The sequence below is a fragment of the Protomyctophum bolini genome, assembly GCF_963924005.1.
Source record: "Protomyctophum bolini genome assembly, chromosome: 2".
NCBI classification, from domain to species: Eukaryota; Metazoa; Chordata; class Actinopteri; order Myctophiformes; family Myctophidae; genus Protomyctophum; species Protomyctophum bolini.
Genome location: NC_137863.1, coordinates 31,009,285 through 31,032,929, shown reverse-complemented (window position 1 = coordinate 31,032,929; position 23,645 = coordinate 31,009,285). Strand labels below are relative to the sequence as shown.

General features: G+C 41.4%; 1 protein-coding gene across 3 annotated transcripts in view; it reads right to left on the bottom strand.

The window, feature by feature from the left end:
• Positions 1-9,346: 9,346 nt before the first annotated feature.
• asic1b (acid-sensing (proton-gated) ion channel 1b) overlaps positions 9,347-23,645 on the bottom strand; it is a gene marked incomplete at its 5' end in the record, with an annotated part of 243,316 nt that continues 229,017 nt past the window's right edge. For all 3 annotated transcript variants that reach the window (XM_080786117.1, XM_080786116.1, XM_080786118.1), the window contains 4 exons: positions 9,347-12,089; positions 13,464-13,565; positions 15,643-15,722; positions 17,140-17,231. In XM_080786117.1, coding sequence (XP_080642243.1) covers positions 11,991-12,089; positions 13,464-13,565; positions 15,643-15,722; positions 17,140-17,231 — 373 coding nt within the window. In that variant the 3' untranslated portion in view covers positions 9,347-11,990. The remainder of the gene's footprint in view (positions 12,090-13,463; positions 13,566-15,642; positions 15,723-17,139; positions 17,232-23,645) is intronic.

The following is a 23,645-nucleotide window of genomic DNA, read 5'->3' as shown; positions in this document are numbered from 1 at the left end:
GCATTGAAAATTATAGAAAGTATATTGCCAGTAAGAGTGTTGTTCTAATTTGTAGAACAAAAGAGGAACAAAAGTAAAATATTTCCTGATTTTAAACTTTTAACACTCTCATGTGTCTGCAGTAAAGTCAATTATCTTGGACATTTTATTACCGAGCAGATGATGATGATATAGACAGTGCCGCAGGATGTATGTATAGGCAAACACCCTCGCACCACTGTGTTCAATAGCAGTTAAGATCACTTTATTTAGAGCTTACTGTGCACCACTCCACACTGCCCACTTGTGGTCAAGCTACAAAAAAGCAAGTATTCAGAAACTTCATGTAGCGTATAATGAATTAATGATGCCAAGAGAATCTTAATCAAAAGGCCTAGAGTCAATACTTTTCAAGCTGTTCTCGAGATTCATGTGTTGCTTAAGGATGAGTCTGTGAATAGCAGCATTGTGTCAGTATACTGTGTCAGATACTCCTCGAGCCTTAGGTGGGGAGACATGGGCTAAAAGCCTGAACTTATAACTGTCGCAAATGCCTGTCTAATATGTAGGCTACATTTAGACTGTTTTTTATTGTATGAATATATATATGTTATTGTGTTTTTTGTCGTTTTTCTATGGACCGTGAGTCTGCAATAAAGGCATTAATTAATTCTTACCCTCATGCTGCACAGAATGATTACTGCCCAGATCAGTCTCATCAGCCTCACCCTCCTGCGTGTTGTCCCACTGCTGAAAGTAAGGTATGGTGGGGGAAAAAGAAAACACACTTTTAGGAGTGATAAAGTCTGGTACATTCAGGAAGTTAAAATCATCATCTGATGCTGCCTGAAGTGCGACTAGTTTGAAAAGCAATGCATGGCATTAGTAATTTCATTCCAAGCCATTGGTGTTCACTGCATTTTATGCACTTTGTTTAGTGCTATTGCTAGCAAATAATCATCACAATTTGTATTTCACAATAATTCTATAGCTTTATGCATGCTGTTTATTTTGGAAGAACAAAAAGTTACCCGAGTGTCACTTGTGTCCTGTGCTGAAATGAGAAGAAACACATGGGCTGGCATTAATGTCGACATAAACACAGTCGTAAACATTGGTATAATTAGTTAAAAGTTGACATCTACCTCTCAGTGACTCTTCTTCAAAATCTCTGGAAGAAGTCTGAGGAATAAAAAATAAAGTTGAAATCAGTATAGATAACCAGTCACATTTTGCATGTCAGTCTTTAAGATCTGTACAAGGCGTGTAGTCACTGTGGTGATAGGCTGGTGAAGTTTAATCAGCGAAGCATTAGCCAGCGCACCCCCACCTCCCTGTCTCTAATTCCATTAAAATTGCAATATCTATCTCTCTTTTTACAAAGATATTTAGAAATATATCGTGTAGCAAATATTAGAGCATACATTATTTACATACATATAACATTATTTTTATATTGACAACATCGATGAATACCGCTAACCTAAGCCCTATTTTATACTTCACAATAGTGTCATGGAAGAATAGAGGAAATATCGATCGATATCTCACCATGTCACATCACGGTTGCGAGTTGTGTTGCGAGCGTTTAGATCAATTTGAGCTGAAAACCTGGGCCACCTTGGACAACTAAAGAGCCAGTGATGCCAGCTCTTTTTTCTTTTTTGGCTTTTGTGCCTTTATTGATAGGTGAAGACAGACAGGAAAGAGGGAGAGAGAAGGGACATGTAAGGTCGTCATGAACGGGACACGCTGTCAGGCAAGAGCCTACAGGTATATGTGGCATATGCCTGGACCACTAGGCCAGCGGGCGCCCGTGATGCCAGCCAATACGTATGACAATACATCAATCTGTTAGGCAAGCAGCAGTCATCAGATGACTAGGAAGAAATGGGGGGGGGGGGGGTCACTCAACTTATATACACACTGCCTGCCAGAAGTATACGTAAAATTGGGCAGTTTACATCAACCACACGACTACTGCTACTACCCAAACCTTACATTTGTAAGTGACATCTTCAACTGGAACTGGCCCTTGCGGATGCGACGACAGTACACTTCATCATCCAAGGACAGGGCCGAACATGAAATACAAAACACAGAATAACACCAACCACATGTGAGTAGCAGAAACAGACAAGTAAACAACCACTGAGTAATGTACATCAATCCGAACCTAGAGTGTCCTCACAGCAATAATAATCTCTCTCCAGTGTGTGTGTGTGTGTGTGTGTGTGTGTGTGTGTGTGTTAATTAATAATACGTTATTTGGCCTTGAATAAGTCCTTTTTGATTACCTGAAAATGGCAATTTACGTCATGACATTTTATATTCCAACATAACACAACACATGTAGTTGGTGCACATTAAATCATATGCCATGATGGAACATGGCTATTGTATTGGATAGACATTTCACATTTGGTCACCTCCATAGGACGTCTCGTTCAGGTCGATGTTCACATCGTCCGGATACTGTGAATACTGTGAAGTCAAATGGACAAGATTTCAATGTCACTAAAGTTTGTTTCATTTTATCTGAGACCTCATTCACCACACTGATTTCCAACACTGCTGTTGAGTTCGGATTTATTTAATCTAATCTCTTGCCAAGATCATCATTGATTGATTTATTAACAGTTTGCAGAATTCCAGTACATTTCAAGTACAACTCAATACAAAAACTGTTAACGGAGAGTGGACGGCACCATAAAGCATTACACTTGTTTACAATAGGGCCCACCATTTTCAATTCATCAAAACATTTAGAGATGTACAAATATACACAACTATATACTCAAAAGGAAATCATCATAGGAGGTAAAAAGGGAAAAGAAACATATACAGTGATTGATGGGGAACAGGGGTGGGTGGGGGATTCAGATTTTACTGGGGGCCAGTTTCGAATTGCAGTCATCCGTAGGTTCCCTTTGAGAGCAGTTTTGAAGGAGTCAAGGGATTTGCTTGTCTTAATGACTGTTGGTAGGGCGTTCCACATTTTGGTGGCATAGGAGCGAAATTAATTTAGTCCCCGTTTGTGCCGAATCTGGGTTGCACTGGGTTTGTTGAACTCCCTCTGGTAAGCCATTCCAGCCTGTCAAAGTGGACAGGGGTGAAGTCATCATCATCATCTATTATTCATCATGTTGTATAGGCTACTTAGACTATTTATTTTTCATTAATTCATCAATGCGTTTACTTTGACGCATTACATAGGCTGCATAGATAATGTTCGTGACATACGTTTACTCATTCATACTCCAATGGCGAATAGTTGCATTTATTAAAAGCTAATGATGTGTTGGTAGACAGTCACAGGAAGAAGGGGTTGTCTTCCTGTCTCGTTCTCAACAACAAAACGTGTCTAAGGTCCACACAAGTTGACACAATTAACGCACGTGTGTCCGTCTGCCTGACGATTCTTTATCCAGATAAAAATCAGTCACATCGGTATGTTTTGACATTCCGTCGCTGTGAACATCTGTCGTCTCTACGGCGACAGTTGACGCGGTCTGACTATGCGGACTGTGCTTGAAACTGTTAATAAATATTTCAATCAAAGACAAACTGGAACAACGGAGCTAACGTTAGCACTTAGCTTACTTGACTCATACATACTTTCCTCGTGATTCTGTCCATATCACGCTTGTATCTCAACATATTTGACGCCCAGCCCTCGTTCATCTTGTCGTCCATGTCGTCTATGTTTAAAATAATATAGCAATTACTGTTGAATTGTGTCGATTTGAAAAAGTGGAGCCTCTCGGTCAAAATAGAGAAGAGAAACGTGATTGGTCCAGGAGGAGGTGACGTAAGGCTTTCGTCGTGGATTGCGTCATCTTTCTGCGACTAATAAACTGGCAGTGCTGCTGCGCTGTGATTAGTTGAGACCTCTATGGTTGAGACTCGCAAAAAACAAAAACACAGGAATGACGAATCCATGCCGTAATGTGATGTTGCTCTCTGAAAAAAAAGCTCACAACCGCTTGCAGCGTGGCATTGTGAGCTTGTAGATCGTCGCAAAAACAAATAAATAATCATTCAAAATAACATGGAACTTGTTTGTCGCCACAATTGATTTCAATCATTAGAGTGAAGAGTATTAGAAATGGTCAGCAATACAATACATTATAATATGTTGCTTAAAATGCATATTTAAATTCATGTTCAGAAGCATCTTCCATAAAACCCTAATGATCTGGGATATATGTAATAAAAGCAAGGTTAAAAGCCTACAATGGCTTCAACTGGTTTAGAATGAATAATAATACCTAAACATAATTTTACATATAGAGTATGCACATACTCAGAGTTGTCACAGTACTGCACGAACCTACAGGATCTGGTGGTCAGAGTTGTCACAGTACTGCACGGCAGCACCAGAACCTACAGGATCTGGTGGTCAGAGTTGTCACAGTACTGCACGGCAGCACCAGAACCTACAGGATCTGGTGGTCAGAGTTGTCACAGTAGTTGCACGGCAGCACCAGAACCTACAGGATCTGGTGGTCAGAGTTGTCACAGTACTGCACGGCAGCACCAGAGCGGCTGTGACAGCATTGTCACATATTATGCAGCAACACTGTCAAGGAGTCTCCGAACAGCAGGGTCAATAGGTCATACTCTAAACAGCAGGGTCAATAGGTAGGCTAGTACTCTAAACAGCAGGGTCAATAGGTCATACTCTAAACAGCAGGGTCAATAGGTTGTACTCTAAACAGCAGGGTCAATAGGTCCTACTCTAAACAGCAGGGTCAATAGGTTGTACTCTAAACAGCAGGGTCAATAGGTAGTACTCTAAACAGCAGGGTCAATAGGTTGTACTCTAAACAGCAGGGTCAATAGGTTGTACTCTAAACAGCAGGGTCAATAGGTTGTGCTCTAAACAGCAGGGTCAATAGGTTGTACTCTAAACAGCAGGGTCAATAGGTCCTATAGGCTACTCTAAACAGCAGGGTCAATAGGTTGTACTCTAAACAGCAGGGTCAATAGGTAGTACTCTAAACAGCAGGGTCAATAGGTCCTAGGCTACTCTAAACAGCAGGGTCAATAGGTCCTACTCTAAACAGCAGGGTCAATAGGTTGTACTCTAAACAGCAGGGTCAATAGGTAGTACTCTAAACAGCAGGGTCAATAGGTAGTACTCTAAACAGCAGGGTCAATAGGTAGTACTCTAAACAGCAGGGTCAATAGGTAGTACTCTAAACAGCAGGGTCAATAGGTCATACTCTCTAAACAGCAGGGTCAATAGGTTGTACTCTAAACAGCAGGGTCAATAGGTTGTACTCTAAACAGCAGGGTCAATAGGTCATACTCTAAACAGCAGGGTCAATAGGTTGTACTCTAAACAGCAGGGTCAATAGGTTGTAAACAGCAGGGTCAATAGGTTGTACTCTAAACAGCAGGGTCAATAGGTTGTAAACAGCAGGGTCAATAGGTTGTACTCTAAACAGCAGGGTCAATAGGTCATACTCTAAACAGCAGGGTCAATAGGTTGTACTCTAAACAGCAGGGTCAATAGGTCCTACTCTAAACACCCATACATAGGGACAGACAGACATAGGGACACACATAGTGGGGAGTGTCTAAGTGGGAGAGGCCATGTCTTAGCTATAGGTGAATTGCGATCGGTTTGTTTGGACATATCTAGGCAGGCAGTCATGTAGGTAGGAAGGTGCGACACCATTGAGAGGCTGAGCTTTATAAAGAAGTTAAATAATTTAATAATTTAATAATAATGTGAGACTAAAACCTATCAAAGCCTCTGCTTCTGCTCTCTTATTAACTATAATTATAAACTCCTGAGCAGGATGCAAAGTAGAGCCCAGAGGAGCCTTGCCAAAGCATTATGACAAACGGCTGGGCTTTCTAATTGCTCTGCAGGGTCTGGCAGGATAAATGAATGCTAAGACTAAAACCATGAGTCATTTGACATGATGGCAGGCATAAGTACATCATATGGGTCTAGACGGCAGTGTCATTTTCTACTTAAAAAATTCATCCACTTTTCAGAGGCGTAAATGGGCCAGCGTTGTGGAAACAGTCTGATGTTGTGATTCAGATGGCACAGTGGTGGAAAGCAACTAAGTACATTTACTATAAGTACTGTACAATTTTGAGGTATTTGTACTTTTACTCCATTACATTTATTTGAATCTACAACCTAACAATGCGTAGCATTGCGACACATTGTGAGCTTGTAAATCTGCTGCTATTTTCAAAAAGAAAATTTGAAAACTTGAAATGGGACATTCTGCATAATGAGTACTTTATACTTTTGGTACTTGAAGTTTATTTTCATAGCCAATACTTTTGCACGTTTACTTAAGAACATTTTGAAATCCGTAACTTCTACTTGTAACAGTATTTCTATATTGCAGTATCGATACTTTTACTTTAGTAAAACATGAGAGTACTTTTCCCCGCCGCTGCAGAGGCAGTGCAAGCTATAGTGTATGTCATTTTCCCCATTAATTCCTAAAGGGTGTTGAAGGACAAACGTTCTGTAGCTAAGGGCAACGCTGGCATTATGATATAACGCTTTTCACCATCCAGAAAGTCTATAAAGCCAAAACGGAGTGCATTGCTACTTGCTAGTGGTAGATATAACGACAGGACTTGATAAGAGGACTAAGAGGAAGATTACTGTGCTGATGCATGCATTGAGTTTGATGCCCACGAGCCTATGCACAGCAGGAAACAGCCCAATTCACAGGACATGGTTGAATTATGCACCGAGAATGTGATATTCACGGCCTGGGCCGGTCCAGGCACCTTGGACCAGGCACCTTGGCCAGTAGCCCAAGTCTGGCAGTGTGCAGTGGGCTCGACTCCCAATCCCGACAGTCTTTGCTGCATGTCGTCCCTCTATAAAAAAAAGAATAAAATAAAGGCGAAAGCCATACAAAACAGAGAATGTGATATTCATATTATTAAAATGCAACAAGAAAATTGTTTGAATAAAACAAACGTGTTTATTAAGTGGTCTCGGGGGCATACAGCCATCTAGGGAGGATATACACACGTTTTTTGTTTGATGGATTCATTCACTCCTTCGTGAAAATTAATCTCTGATGTGACTGTCAACAGATTGGCCTTTTAGTCAAAGATGTCTGGAATGGAAAGCACAACCACCTCCAGAGCGATGCAAGCCAGGTACTCTGGATCTCCTGGCAATATAAATGACGCTTGGCATATAAAACCACAGGACCATAGACAAGCTTTATTGATCCAGAACCTTTTTTATGTGGAGGGGAACCTTTTTAATTTTGACTGGGGGTTTCATTTTGGCAAGGGGCTGACCCCCCCCCCACCCCACACACACCCACACACACACACACACACACACACACACACACACACACACTCACTCACTCACTCACACTCACACTCACACACACACACACACACACACACACACACACACACACACACACACACACACACACACACACACACACACACACACACGCAATGCTCCCAACAGCCCGAGCCTCATCTGAATGCAGCAAGCGTCTCTTCTGAATTCCTTTTGTTGGCAAGCTGCTCTCTTGCGTAGCACTGTCTTTGACCCTTGTCCAATCTTCTGAGTAGCAGACAGCCATGCACTCACGCAAAGACACGAATGGCAGCAGGAAATGAACTGAGCACCATATTTTATTCTTGATTAATTTATCTTCCCGTCAGGTCAGAGAATGATAAAATAATCTGGAACAAAATCATGTTCTGGGAATTTAAACCTGCAAAAAAAATGTTTCACAAGATTCTGCAATACAAGATACAGCCTTAATGCAGTATATTAATGTATGGTGACTAGCAGAGCCAGAGCCAGAGGATGAACAATGAAGGGACGCTCGCGCAAGGCGAAAGTCGCTTGATGTTTTCATTTCCCAATAAACGTAAAGTTTTGAGTGGAAAAATAATGAGAGGTAAAAGGGGTAAAGAGGCAAAAACCTAATATCCTTGAATAACCCAAATCAGCCATGTATTAGGCCAACATATGCATCTTAATATGTCCTGGGGCAACAAACAACAGACATGGTTTTAGGGCAGACAATGTTGAAGTGATGTAATTGAGCCCCCAAATATATATGGGATTACTAATCTAGTTCTCTATATTTCACTATCTCTCTCTCTCTCTCTCTCTCTCTCTCTCTCTCTCTCTGAGTTGGCAGCAGCCAGTACACTGCCTAGTAGAATGGGGAAAGGCATTAGGCTACTGGCTGGCTGGCTGGATGGCAGACTGACTATCACGATAAAGCTGTTTTGGTTGTGCAGGATATTTCTCATCCATCCTGTTGTCAGAGCAGCTGAGACTATAATTACATTGCAGCAGTTTGGTGTTCCAAAATACCAATGTTGTGGCTTGCAGCAGGTAAATTGCCGCTCCAATTAAGGGTTGAAGTAGATAAGAGATATCACGTTTATTACAAGATTCAAACCCCATTACAAATGCCAATTTAACGTGAATGCTTAATTTATACAAAACGTAAATAAATTAAATAAATTAATATTTACTGAGGTTACTTATTTTCTTGTTTATTTATAAAGGAGATAAGGTAAGTTTGTTTAACAATAATGACATGCCCAAAACAGGCACAATAATGTTATGAATTGAACTTGAATTGAAATAAAAATGTCTCTATTTGTCCATTTCCCCTCCTTTCCAATTTGCCCTCCTTGTCCCCAATTTTGAAAACATGTGCCCTAGGGCCTAGATCAGCGGTTCACAAACCTTATTGGCCATGCACCCCCTGTTAGTGCCCGACCTAGCTGTCGCACCCCCCACCATGGAAATATAAATTGAATAAGCTATAAAGAGACATAATTATATTTCCTATTTTATCTACATATATGCACAATATGAATATGGCATATATATGCAGCATAGGCCATATTCTGTATATACTTGCCCTATATGGGCATAATATGTTAATATATTTAAAATAAAACTATAGCACCACCATTAGCCTTTTCATGTCGCGCACCCCCTAGAAGGCGCTCACGCACCACAGTTTGGGAACCACTGCCCTAGATTAACTGCAGCTTACGCCAGGGCTCCACCGGGCGGCGGGCGCGTTGCGTCTCCATCTCGTGCGTCAAAAAACGAACCGGGGCAATTTTAATGGTGACGGAGACGCAGTGGAGCCACCCTTCATTGATTAAAAAGGGAACATTCTGTGACGGTGACGGAGACGCTGACGCGCCCGGTGGAGCCCCGGTGTTACAGGATAAAAGCTTTGCACTTTGTGGTCGAATGAGAAATGCTTCTGGCACCTTGTGAGAGTGCGTAGAACTGACAAATAAAATACCTTGATGGGCAGAGGGAGGAAATTCAATGATAAGAACAAAAGTTCCATAAAATATAAATTTTCCAAAAATGATATTTACATTTTATTCACGTTTTGTTAGCTAAATAGAACAGTGTATTACCTGGGAGATGAAGACTGGATTATCAGGCAAAAATTGATTATATGTTCTTTGTATGAAAACAAAACCAACCTAAAAGAGTCAGAGCAACACGATAATTATGACATTGATAATATGACAATATATCAATAAGAATACATTTTCTTTTTTATGTCACCTCTACATATTGGCTGTATTTGTGCTTTGATAAGACGTTTGCAACTAGAACACACAGAAAAAAAAATAACCCCCCAAGATTAGAGCAATCGGTTGAGCTGGGAGATCTCACTTCACTTCACAGTAAAGATAAGAGTAAACAAAGTTGGAGGGGAAGCACACGCACGCATACACTCTCCACACATTCTGCCACTCATTAAGAGTACATAGAAATGGAGGTGGGGGTGGGGGGGTCTAGCTGACATGAGTTTCAGCTCAACAACTTTAACTGTAAACAAATACGCATATCCATACATATGCACGCAAGTGCACACACACACACACGCACGCACGCACGCACGCACGCACACACACACACACACACACACACACACACACACACACACACACACACACACACACACACACACACACACACACACACACACACACACACACACACACACACACACACACACACACACACACACACACACACACACACACACACACACACACACACACACATACACACACAGAGAGGATATCTTCTTCATCTTCCTGTATATCAGAGGCAAACTTGGCATTATAGTATATCTCTGCTGTCGGGAAGAAACTCCCAAATTGTTCATTTTTCAGGAAAACCTTGTATTTTGAAAACAAAGCAAAACTGCCTCATCAAAGTTGGTGTTGTGACTTTATATATTGTAAATTACTTCCATGAGAGGGAGAGAGGTGGTGGAATTGTTTTAGCAGACAGTTTGAGGGTCCAATGGAGTTAAGAAGTTTTGTCCAAAGCACATTTTTTTTTACATTTTACTTTTTACACAGACTGGTGTTCAATAGCCCTGATTTATGCAAAAAAGAAAAAAAAATCAAAAACCTAAAAAATTAAGTTGGGTGCTTTCCTCCCGACAACAACGAATATATATATATATATATATATATATATATATATATATATATATATATACACTTAGAAATGAAACGACGTACTGAAATGACGTACTGTACATGCAGTGGGCAAATACAAGCATGCATTTACAAGATGTGGCCTGAAATGTTCACCGTACATTTTGACTATTAAATGGTATAGATATTGTATCTCTACCACCACCACCATGACCTGTAGGGTACAAGAACCACCACCAGTCATCACCCCCAACACTTCCACACCACTCGCTTCCAATGTTATCAACAGATAATCACCATATGTTCTCAACTGGACCATGCAATGCAGGCAATATGGACATTTCCACATTGGGTGGCTGTGGCTCAGGAGGTAGAGCAGGTTGTCCAATGATCCGTGGGTCGGTGGTTAAAATCCCAGCTGCTCCTGTCCACATGTCGATGTGTCCTTGGGCAAGACACTGAACCCCACCTTGCCTCCAGTGGTTCCATTGTAAAGCGCTTTGAGTAAGCACGTAGTGCATAGAAAAGCGCTATAAAAATGCAATCCATTATTATTATTATTATTACCTGCCTACCGCGAGTAGGAGACTAGGAAATGCGGAAGTGAAAATTACTGCCGCCAAAGCGAAAACATTGTGAAACTGACTTAAATGGCCGTTTAAGACTGATATGAGGTTAGGGGGACTTACATGGCCTGTTAAGACTGAGGTTAGGGTTAGAGTTAGGGTTACGGTTAGTAATAGTCAGGACAATTAATGCGGCCGTCCAACGCCACGTCGGAAAATGGCTGACAACAACGTCCGTATGTGTAAATGTCCATGCTGGCTGCATTGCATGGCCTTTTGATAATTAAGGGCTGATGACGGAGATGAAATCCTCTGATAACATCCGAAGCCACTAGCCACGCCCACTGTAGTCTGCTGATTGATCTGTATCCCCAAGACGATTACATACATTCTCAGATAAACTATACAGAGCCCAGCTGTTGTCTTATGGATCGCTGCAGCATTTACAGATGTCGCTACATGTACAATGGAGTAATAAGCACTATGATTCTCTAGATAGACGTCCATGGCTAGAGCAGAGGTCTGCTGAGAGCGACATGTTTTAGCGGCGGGGAAAGGCATAGGGGGGACTCTTTTTCAGCTGTTGTCTATTATAATTGTCCATTTCTGTCTTTTGAATAGACAGGTCCATGTTGGCAAGGCTTCTCCAAGAGCATCCTTTTGCGGCAGTATTCCAAAGAAATACACAGAAATGTTCTGTGAAATATTCTTAGAATGTTCTGAATTTCTTTTCTCTTTTTTCTTCTTTTTACAAGATATTTATATTTGGAATATATTCTCTTCTGGGCCTCGGGGTTAAAGTTCTTGGTGGCCCCCTCCCCACCTCCACCCCCATGTCTTCATCTTCTGTTTCTCCACTGTAGCATTTGATTTGATCGTGTTACTCTTTTTTCCTTTAGTCAGATAGTCTTCTCGAATGGTTGGTTGCAAAATGCACGCTTTGACCCTTGGACCCTTGGAGGACTTTACTCAGCAGGTGAAATCCTCAAAGTTCCCTTGTTGTCCTGGATGGTGAGGTAGCATGTTGGCAGCGTACGTGGACGGGGTACGCAGGTTCTCGCAAGGAGTCTGCGAGAGAACAAAGACAGAGAGATTGACAAAGTGATACACAGAGAGAATGTAAAGGCTATTGTAAACAAGTGTAATGCTTTATGGTGTCGTCCACAGTTAACAGTTTTGTATTGAGTTGTGCTTGAAATGTACTGTAATTCTCCAATCTGTTCAATCAATAAAAAAAAAAGAGAGAACAAAAGAGAGACATGCAGGTCCACAGGAAAACAAAAAACGGAGCTGTAACAAACCAAAAAAACGCTTTAGTAATGAGGAAAGGGAACAACAGAAGGGAGGATGGGTTGTGTTGCTGGACAATAAGCTCCTGTAGGAAATCTCTGTTTCTTCTTCTTCTTCCTTTAAAGGCAGGAATATAAAAGATTACCGCAAGTCACTCAGGATGGCAGAGCAAAGCAGAACCGAGAGGGGATTCTGTCTTGTTCTATGCCCGCATCCTGAAGTACGATTAAAGCGAACTGGCTTCATTTGTACTGGGAAATTGGTGAACTGTCACACCGACCACAGCTCTAATTCTGTGACCATCCCTCCCTGCCGACCCTTTCTACCGCCTGTGATTTCATTTTAACTGCTTCACACAGCAGTTCTTACCCCCCCCCTCCTCTCTCTCTCTCTCTCTCTCTCTCTCTCTCTCTCTCTCTCTCTCTCAATTTTCACTCCCTCTATCTTCAAAATCTTTCTTTTCAGTCCCTTCATGCCTCACAATTAACTTTCTTCCCATCCCTCTGAACTTTAGTCTCCGTCATTGTTTCTTTTTTTGGCATAGGCAGCTCCCGGCAGGATCGGCCGGGAGAAACTATGCGCAGCTGCTAGACATGAGACTAATTCATTAGAGAGACAGAGAGAGAGAAGAGTGTATGTGACTAGCAGCAGTTTTATTCAGATGACAACGTTTCGGTCTAAACGACCTCCTTCATCAAGTATCTCATACCTGATGAAGGTCATTTAGATTGCTGCTCTATAAGTGAAGACCCTTTTCTTCTCATGATTCGCATTTGGTTGCCGGCTCATACTCACCTGTCCCTGTAGGTATGCACAAGGCCTTTTCTCTACAAGGTAAAAACCTATCCAAAATAATCAGTGTGCATGCCTGGCTGCAGAACAGACTGGTCGGGAAGAGAAGAAACTGTGCAGTGGTTGTTAGTAGAGATGTCCCGACTGTATCGGTATCGTAAAAGTATCGGTATTGGCCCTTATTTGTCATATCGGGTTATATCGTATCGGCGAATATGCCAGTCTAACCACTGATCTGACACAGGGGTAAGGGGTTGACACTATGGCAGGGAAAAAATGTTGGGGGATGTGGAGTTTGCTTTTGTTTGCCCTAGTGGTCAGATGTGTGACTGTGCAGTGAGCATCCTATAGTATACTCACATGGCGCTTCACGTCGTCCAGGCTCAACACTGGTCCCCGGTCGTTGTTGTTGCTGCGTTTATGTTTCTTCTTCGCACATCGACACAGCTTGTACTTGATCACCTGCAAACAGGCAAAAAAAAACCACACACAATCCTGAGATCTTGGCCATCTGTTAATCGCTGAACGGTCCTGGAATGCATCCAGCATACCGTATCTACTGTATACTGTATACTCCACTGAGAGGGAATGCGGGGAACTCATTATTAGATACACGCCCACGGACACGTGTTAGGAGAAGAACACAAGCGCACACAAAGCACTGCAATCACAGAGCACTTAATCTTGAATCTAACATTTTCCCATTTCATGGAAAGTCTCCCCAACCAGAAGCAATTGAGTTTAAAAGAATATGTCCAACAGAGGGGGATGTTATTCTAATTAGAATGGATGGGACATTTCCTGGCTAATCTGAAATATAATACATTCAAAATGTTAATGTATTCAGGGGTGCAATAAGATGACGCTAGTAGTTTCCTACTACAGCAGTGGTTCTGTAATTATAAGTAAGTAAGTAACTAACTAACTAACTAACTAACTAACTAACTAACTAACTAACTAACTAAGTAAATACATTGCAACAGAGATTGTAGATTGGCTATTTTCACAATGTTTGCCTCTATCTAATATATATACTTACTTATACACAATTTGGCCAATGTTTCACCAGTTTTTATAGTTTGTTGATTACCTTTGTAGTCAGGAGCTGGCTAAGATACTGTATGTATGCCCTTCATTTAGGAGATAATATCTCAACTGTTCTTGGCTAATAATTCAAGCAATATTTTGATACAATTAGATAGGACTTGATGTATGGGCCGTCAATGGCAAATTGCGGTTAGTTGCCATGCGCTGCCATTACCATAATGGCAATATGACCGCCATGTGCATATGGTCTATTCTATTGAGTATCAAACAAACATGAGTGTTCTGAACATTTTGAGCACCTCAGAAGATCTGTAGCTCCAACAGTTTAGAAGATAGAGCCATGTTTTTAAAAGGGTGTGATCATTTTGGGGAATTTCGTCCCGATAGAGACTTTCTCACAGTTCCCAAGTTGTTCGCGGGGCTCATATTAGCCAAGAACTGTTGAGATACTCTTTCCTAAATGAAGTGCATACAAAACTTAGCCAGGTCCTCTACTATTGATGCAGTAATGGACTTTCTTTCTGACTGATTTGGGTCATTTTTGTGCATTGTGCAGGCATTGGAGGTAAATAGGCAGGAGAAGGGTGCAAGCCAATATTAATGAGGCCTAAGGCGATGAACAATGAAAAAAGAAGAAAAAGGCTGCACACTCATAGCCACGATGCTGGACGTTTAATAACAGAAACCAGACATGACACCATGGTGTGGACAGGAGTGTGACATCTGAGGTCTTGGCAGCTTTCTGCATAAACGACTCCTCAATCGCCCACCACCCCACGTAGTCGTTATGCCAATTATTTATATCCTCCACACACATTTTGTGTGCGTTGTCACTACTGTTGTATCCTACTGACTCAATCAGTGAGGGGAGCCCCCACCGTAAATACTAGTTACTAATTAATCAAATTTACCAGCAACAATAATGTCAAACAGCAGTAAACTCTTACTTTTTGTTTTGTATAGTGTCTAGTTAACATTACTCTACTAGACCCCCAGGTGTGGTTAGAATATCGAAATATGTCTTCCCTGTGTATTTTTGGTTTCTTCCTGAGTCGAAAGGCCCAATCAAAATGCACCAGATATAGTGACATCACAATATCATCCCCTCCCCCTAACCCCTCCCCTTTTATCATACAACAACAGATGTGGGTGCGGCTTCAGTTCAAATGGATCACCACCTACCTAAAAACCAGGCAGACTTAATGAACTGGTGGGTGTGGCCACATAAAAACATAAATTGAATCATTAAAATTTTAGTATAATCATACTACGAATGAGAATGTTTTAGGGGGGGGATCACGGCATTCCCTCTTTAAAGCACATGGAGGCGGCGCTGTTGTGTTCTCCGTAAAACAGCCAAGCCAGCAATAATGACAGCTCTTCTTTATTAGGGGTATCTAATCCATCTGTATTAAAGTGTTACATGATGTGCTTGTACAGAATGACCATGCTCTTTGCACACAAGGCGAGGAGAACGTGGGAGATATTTTACCTCATACAGATAATCAAAGAGTTCGAGAATGGTGAGGAGACTGGCTCCGATGAACAGGCCCATCTGACCCCCAATGTCACCTAGAAAGACAAGTCAAGACAAGTGTGAAGGTCTTGAATAATACTGCGTGGGTGCGTACGTGCGTGCGTCTAAAATGGTATAGGCCTATATGTATGTTGTGTGTGTGTGTGTGTGTGTGTGTGTGTGAATGAAGAGAACAAATCAGTTTTCATTCTTGAAATGGCCTGCACCTTTGACTCTAGCTTAGAGGAAGCCTTTATGACTAAGGTCATTAAGTACCAGCCGCTCCTCCAGACCATCATTGAACTAGGCTATAGGTGCAATCTGTATATGTGTTTATCTTCGGCAGCCTAGGACATGTACACAGTTTGGTCGTAAGAGGCTTCCAACAACTTGGGATGCCAAAAAAAGCAGCCAAACGGCTTGCGAAATTCTGTGCAATATCTTCCACTATCGGTAGCCGCCAAATATGGCGAAGACGCTGTTACCTGTACCCCTGAAGGGTGTGTGGGTATTTGTTCGGGATTTGCTGACTGCATTCTGTACGGCACCTTGTAAATATTTGTGTCCTTGTATTTGTATCTCTTATGTGGACATAAATAAATGATTAAAATGTGTGTGTGTGTGTGTGTGTGTGTGTGTGTGTGTGTGTGTGTGTGTGTGTGTGTGTGCATGTGCGCGTGTATACACCTTGTATCTACATGTTTGTTATTTCTTTTCATAAATTAATGCTCTAATTCATTGAATGACTGTAGTGCATAATTATCAATAAAAGCAGATCTACAAGTTCACAATGCAGCATGACGCTTTGTGAGCTTGGCAATTTTCACAATTTTAGAAATTTTGTGAAAGGTTTTGCTTCTGTAGACATGACCCAAAATATGGATACCAGGTTAAAGGAAAACAAGCTGACAATGCGCTGCGATGTACATTTAAAGGAATACAAGCTCACAATGTGCCGCGATGTACATTTTGAACTTGTGAAATGGGACATTCCGCACAATAAGTACTTTTACTTTTGGTACTTTAAGTACATTTTTTAAATCAATACTACAGATCTTGAAGCTCACAACGCTGCGTTGTGAGCTTGAAGATCTGCTGTTTTCGCGTTTGTGTGACACTCTTGTTTGATGAAGTAGGGCATTAATTCACTGAAGAAGAAGAAAAAACATTAAAAGTTGAAATATGGTTTCCTCCCAACAGCGACGATATACTATAGAATGTCTGCATATAATATATTGGTGGCTATATTCTGTTTCATATGCCCATATTCAGTGACCATGAAAGATGAAAGAAAAATGCATTGAAAGGCAAAAGACTGATTAATACATCAACTCAACCTCCATCGAGACGTGGCTGCCTATTACAAAAGCAGCAGCAGCTACAATACTGTCCCTCTGGATAAAAAGTATCTATCAAATTGCATTTTGCACATTGATCTATTCTTAAGTACACACTTGCCAACCATTTCCTTACCGAGAAGGCCCGCCAGCTCGTACGCTTTCTTCTGCTCAATGGTCTCGTAGTTCAGCGCTTCAAAGAAGATGTCCAACACCAGAATGTTATCACTGCGAACAGATGTCAAAAAAAGAGCACAGACATTTCTCTCTCTCTCTGCTTTTTCATATTACTTTCACATCGCATGAGGTGGCTAAAAAGCCTGTTGGCAGGTTTTCTTACTTGTGTGGGCATGTTTTTGTAATGTACAGTGGTGGAAAGTAACTAAGTACATTTACTTAAGTACTGTACTTGGGTACAATTTCGAGTATTTCCAATTTCCAATACTTTTACTTCGACTCCACTACATCTCAGAGGCAAATATTGTTACTCCACGACATTTATTAGACATTTTTAGTTACTAGTTACTTTACTTTGTAAATTTGAATTATTATTACAAAACATACATTAACCTCTTCAGCCCTATTTAAACTTTTGGCTATTTGAAAATAGACAATCTACATGCCTATATAACGACACGTTGTGAGCTTGCTTTTTTCAGAAGACTTTTACACATTTTAAACTGGACATTATGCATAACTTGAACTTTTGATTTTGGAACTGTAAGTATATTTTGATGGCAATACTTTTGTACCTTTACTCAACTTTGATTATGCAGACTTTTACTTGTAACTGTAACTATTTCTGCATTGCAGTATTGCAACTTTTACTGCAACTTTTTATGTAAAACATTTTAGTACTTATTCCACCACTGGTAATGTGCAGATGTCTCGCGTCAAACAAGTAAACTGCTGCCACCAGGAAAGGCTCGTCAAAGTAATTTAGAATCAAAAGAGAAAATATGACAGGTGCTTGTTTTGTTATTCCACAACCTGTGACTTCAGTGAAGAGACCAGAGGATTATATTTTAGAGACCCTGGGGCAAGGGAAAATATGGTTTTGATTTCTGAATATCCAATGTAGTCTGATGATGCAAGGACTGCTTATCATGAGGGAAAGTTTAGCTTTCATCTGTCAACAAAGCAATATTCGCTAGCAAGTAACCAGTATTATAATACACCAATATTACTAGTGAGCTATAGAAATATTTGACCCCAGCGACTGCTGTTTAAATCTTCAAACTGAAACCATCTAAAACCATCCTGTTCACCCGAGATACCCAGCCTCTCCTTATGTAAGCGCAAAGCGGTAACTACTAGAGTCACAGACTTCGGTACGTAAGGCAACCAACATGAAACTGCAAAAATGAAACAGTGTGTTTGTAATACTCGTAACTCTTCGTGATTGTACTTAGCCAGAGTTCACAATCTATATGTGTCCCAGAGATATATATGATATGCAGTATAAGCCCATTTAATTTATAGTTGCTACCATGCTGCCAAAAACTAAAACAACCAAATGGCCTGCCGAGAAAATTAATAAGCCGATGTATTAACCTCGTGTCACCAGACGTTCCACCTCGGCGGAAAGCCTGGTCTGTGTTTCTAAATCACTGTGTGATCCGGTATAGACCGGATGGTAAAATCCGTAAAGTCCAGATTTTTTGGCATCGATCAAGGCATAAACAGTCCTGCCTTGATTGGCCAGGCCGTTTGGTGGCCGGAGCATCGAGTCTGCCTGAGAGTTCCCAGTGTACTCTCTGCTGCCCCATCTGGCGGAGTCAGGTTATTGTTTTGGTCCCCCCCGTTTGTTTTTAGTCTCGCCAGTCGCTACGAGTTGGATTAAAAGATGGAAGAAATTATTATTATTATATGCTGCATCAAGGCTTTTATTGGGTAGGCCCTAAAATTATGATGCCCTTGATCAACATGACGTAAAAGTGTCCGGTCATGACCGGATCATGGTATGCCTCCCGAGTCCCGGGCTACCGATCTATTAACGTCTGGGTTTCCGAGGCTACCGATCTATTAAGCATTAAGCTCAAACAACGCATCACTGCGTGACACCTTGTGAGCTTGTAGATCTGACATCTTCGATGTGAGACACTGGCACGCAACTAAGAATAAATCAGGCCTCAGGAATCAGGATGCAACCCAGGATACTACTGTACAATACTTTTTTTAAGACCCAGAAAAATACAGGAGATGAGGACATGACCTCAAAGGCATACATAGGATAGTTCTTTATCTTTGGACTGGACTGGGACTGGTATGTATTGTCAGATGCCCAAAATAAGTTGCACACCTGTTCGCTATCTTGCTTTTCCCATTCCCATTTAAACAGCCTGAGTAATTATACATTTTTGACACAACGTTTACTTGAACAGAATTCTGTGTTCATTGATATAACTTTCTGTAGCTATGTCCTTATTTAATTTTGTTGATTTGGGCAAATTAATGAATTATGTAATGTAAACATGCTGTAAATGCAATTGTGAAATGGTGTCTTATAAACCCATGAGGGTTGGGCTCATTGTGTGCAGGACACAAACATAAATAAACAATCAAACAAAACAATAATCAATATACATTTCTCTAGGCCGTCCTCAGACGAGCCCTCCATACATTTGATCAAATATTAAGTATTCAGAAGTAAAATGTATTTTCTTTATATTTTTTTTATCCCACGATTTTGTAACCCATTTTTCACCCCTGTGTCAATCATCTAATGTGATCCTGGGCTCTACACATCCTCCGCCAACCTGGGGAGAGCAACGGACTTAACTCATGCTTCCTTCATGCTTGAGTGTCCAAGTTGCTCCTTTACATCTGACAATGGGGGAGTTTCCCTGGTTGGACGTAGCGCGTTGGAACACGTTATTCCAACCAGTTCCTTTCTAACCCAGGACCTTCTAGCTGTGAGGCGACAGCACTACCAACTGTGCCACCGTGCCCCCTAAAATGTCTTTGTAATATAAACACATTGCTGTATTGTTTTCACAATAATAATTTCTATGAAACCACCTAATGAATGCTCTGACTTGTGGAACCACTATTCGCTAGACTACATGAAACGCCTATGTTAACGTCAGCATAGAAATGCAATCAAATCAGCAAAAAACAGATGCAGATTCTTCATAAATACAAAGCAACATAAAGCATCAGCCTCCTTTAAAATCCCTATAAGATTGCTTTCTGCGAGGCAAACTTAATAAAGACTGTATTAATTCACAAGCAAGCAAAGCTTTTTGTAGCCTAATCATTTTGAATAGCAGACTTTTACTTGCCAGGGTGCAGTCACAACAAACTTTGATTCTGCCTATCTGCCAAGCTTTTTTGTGAATGAATGTTTGTTGCTATTCGAGGATGGGAATGATATTTTTAATAATGTTACCATTAAAAAGCATTGGCAGAATCCATCCCGTATAGGCAGAATTAAACTGAACACACCCTAACAGTGCATTTCTACGGTACATTGTTTCTATACTTGAGTTTAAAGGGGGAAAAAAAGAGTACTTCTTCTATCATTGGTTAACGTTCACTGACTCCCAGTTATTAGCGGTGAAGGTAGCAGTCATTGTAGTAAGCCATTTGGTGGGAATGACTTCTACGGTCTACGGAATTCTCTGCCTGGTCAAACTATTCAATCATGAAGAAGTTCTTATTGAATTCAACAGCTGACTTCCCCCATCCCCCTGCTGTTATTGTGATAATGTTGTGGTGAAAACACTTGGCTAGTCAGATCGATGTTCAGAACACACACACACACACACACACACACACACACACACACACACACACACACACACACACACACACACACACACACACACACACACACACACACACACACACACACACACACACACACACACACACACACACACACACACACACACACACACACACACACACACACACACACACACACACACACACACACACACACACACACACACACACACACACACACACACAAAATAATTAGACTGTTTATCATTTGCAGTAATTTATTGAATACATTTTTGATTTAACGGTTCTCTTTGTTGTTCTCTTCTCTTTTGTTTTAAGGTAAAACGAGGAATATAATATCATTGTCAGTTTTGAAAGGAAAGGTTTCTTTGTGTTTTTAAATCTATGACTCGACCTTTTCTTCTTTATAATCAAGCGTATTGTGTATGCAAAACAGAGCAGGGCCTGGACTGTGTGGATTGTGGAAAGTGCGCGCACTCATGTTTAGCATTTTGTGTTAGTACTGTTAACTTGTAGGCTACACTATTCCCCCATGTGAATCATAATACACTTTCCCCGGATAAAAAAATAATAAAACACACATAATAAGGAGACAGGCATAATAAATACTATACACATATACCAAGTTTTTGTCTCTGTCAAAAGAGAAAAAAGGAGAGTAATAAACAAATCTTCTTTTGTGAAAGCTGTCTCCTCATTATTATGTCACCTCCCCTTACCCTAGACAGGGGGTCGTAACACAGGTATACTAACAAATTCAACTTTTCTTTCCAGCCACAGTGATAGAAAATGAACAGGAGGCAGCTTTCTTTAATTATTTCTGACACTCATGGGCATTTCTTCTTATTTTCCAGACCAGTCACGCGTACAGTGTCAGCTGCAAATGTGAATCATTATTTTCTCACTGTCAGATTTTCTCATTAGCTGGTGTTTAGGTTAATCTTCACTACATCGGAACAGCTGCTGTCGTAAAGACATGTGTGGATAAATGTCGCATCCTTGAGCGAGTCTGTGTGTGTGTAAGTGTGTCCTCATTTGCATGTACAGTATGCACGTGTGCGCGCGTGCGTGTGTTAATTGGTCTGTGTGAAAGTACCTTTCTTTTTTTTTTTTTTGCCTGTTGACGATGTGTGCAGTGTGCAGGGACGTGCACACATAGACATCAAAGGGGGCTTCAGCCCCTGCCCATTTACCCGTCTTTAAAACAACTGCCATTTCCAGACCACGAATACAGCATTGAAAGAAATGTAAATGCCACTCCTTTCCATGCCATGCTGGAAGGCAGCATTCAGGACGGGAGGGCGTATTTGGCGTATTGTCACGTAATGGCTGCTCGGAGACCTCGATGCAACTCAGGTCAACAGAATCGCTGCATACCAAGCCGATGGTGTCGGTGCAGTGGGGTGCACCTCATCTTGTTTCTCTCTCTTTGTTTCAGGGAAGGGAGGGCTCTGTGACTGAGTGTCTGTCCGTCAGATTTCTGTCTCCTTTTTTCTTCATATTCAAACAAAAAAACTCACGGATTGTATCGTCCCTCGGCGAGCGGTTATTTCTTTATTATGATGACCAACGCCGGTCAGATGGAACATTGCAAATGCGCTGTGTTGTTACGAGTGTTGGGCAGGCTCTGCAGCAACACTAACCGCCTCACAACAGTCTTTCCACCTCGGAGGAAAAAACAGCAGGCGAACTCGACTAGCCGAGTTTGAACGATACACAGCGTCTAACATAAAACCGCTTCTAATTAGGCTTTCTGTTCAAGAAGAGTACGTTACTACAAAAGCAGGTGTTACATAAAGGTACATATCTCCAGAATGGAAGATGGTAAAATCAATTAAAAAAATAAAAAATAGAGAGAGATATGCTTTCTTTTGAGGTATGCTGTGTGATTCTCGCTATAAGAGCGTTGGAGTGTCGGCCTAGGAAAAGTTTGTTCGTCCAATGCTATCATCATAGCAGTGAGGGCCATGCAGTTAATCAGAATCGTTAGCACTCTTTGTGTTAACACATTTGTTTTGAAATCCATGTCATACACCACATCTCCAGTAGATAAAGAGTGCTGGGTTGCGCCCCAAAAATAGCTGATCTACAAGCTCTCAGCGCGTCGCAGGGCGACACTATTTTTGTGCAAAAGTGCCCTCTTACGAGATTTCAGTCCCTGCCTCTCTAACACTCTCTGCACGTCCCCTGGATGTGTGAGCAAATATGTGTCTCTAGCTAACCCACAGTATAGGTGGGTTAGCTAGAGACAGCTGGCCCATCCATCGCTGTCTCTCTTTGTGGTTCCCGACAGACAACTCTGCACACTGTCACACACTTCAGTTTCACACCGCTAAACATCGCTCAGACACTCAAATTCTTCGACAGTCTATTCTCTCTGAGGACATATGGAGTTATCTTGTCCTGTGTAGCTCCTTGGGAACTGAGGGATAAAGGGATTCTGTATGCCCTTTACTCATTTTTCCTGGACAATTTTTGCTCTTTCCAGAATAGGCTTTATGCACCACAGGAAGAAATAAAATCCTTACAGGTCCTTCACAGGTCTTACCAATTATACTAATTACGACTCTGTTCCATTCTGGTCAAACAGAGTCAGGGTGCTGACTGCTGAATGGTGCATGGTGGCTCACTGGAAGCAAGTGCTTAAACTGCTGTTTAAACTACTCACTGGCAGACGGTGGGGAGGAGCTAGGGGCCGCTTCAGTTCTGAGCAGATCCACATGGGCACGCATGCAACTCCAGGACACCCGTATTTGGTGCCCCCTCGGCGTGTTGTCCGACGCACAGTGTGTACCATGCGTATGCCTAGCGGTGGGACTGTTTGTACACTCTCAAAGTGAAAAAACAAATATTTAAAGAGAACCCCTGGGCTACACTAAGGCCTGGGCTACA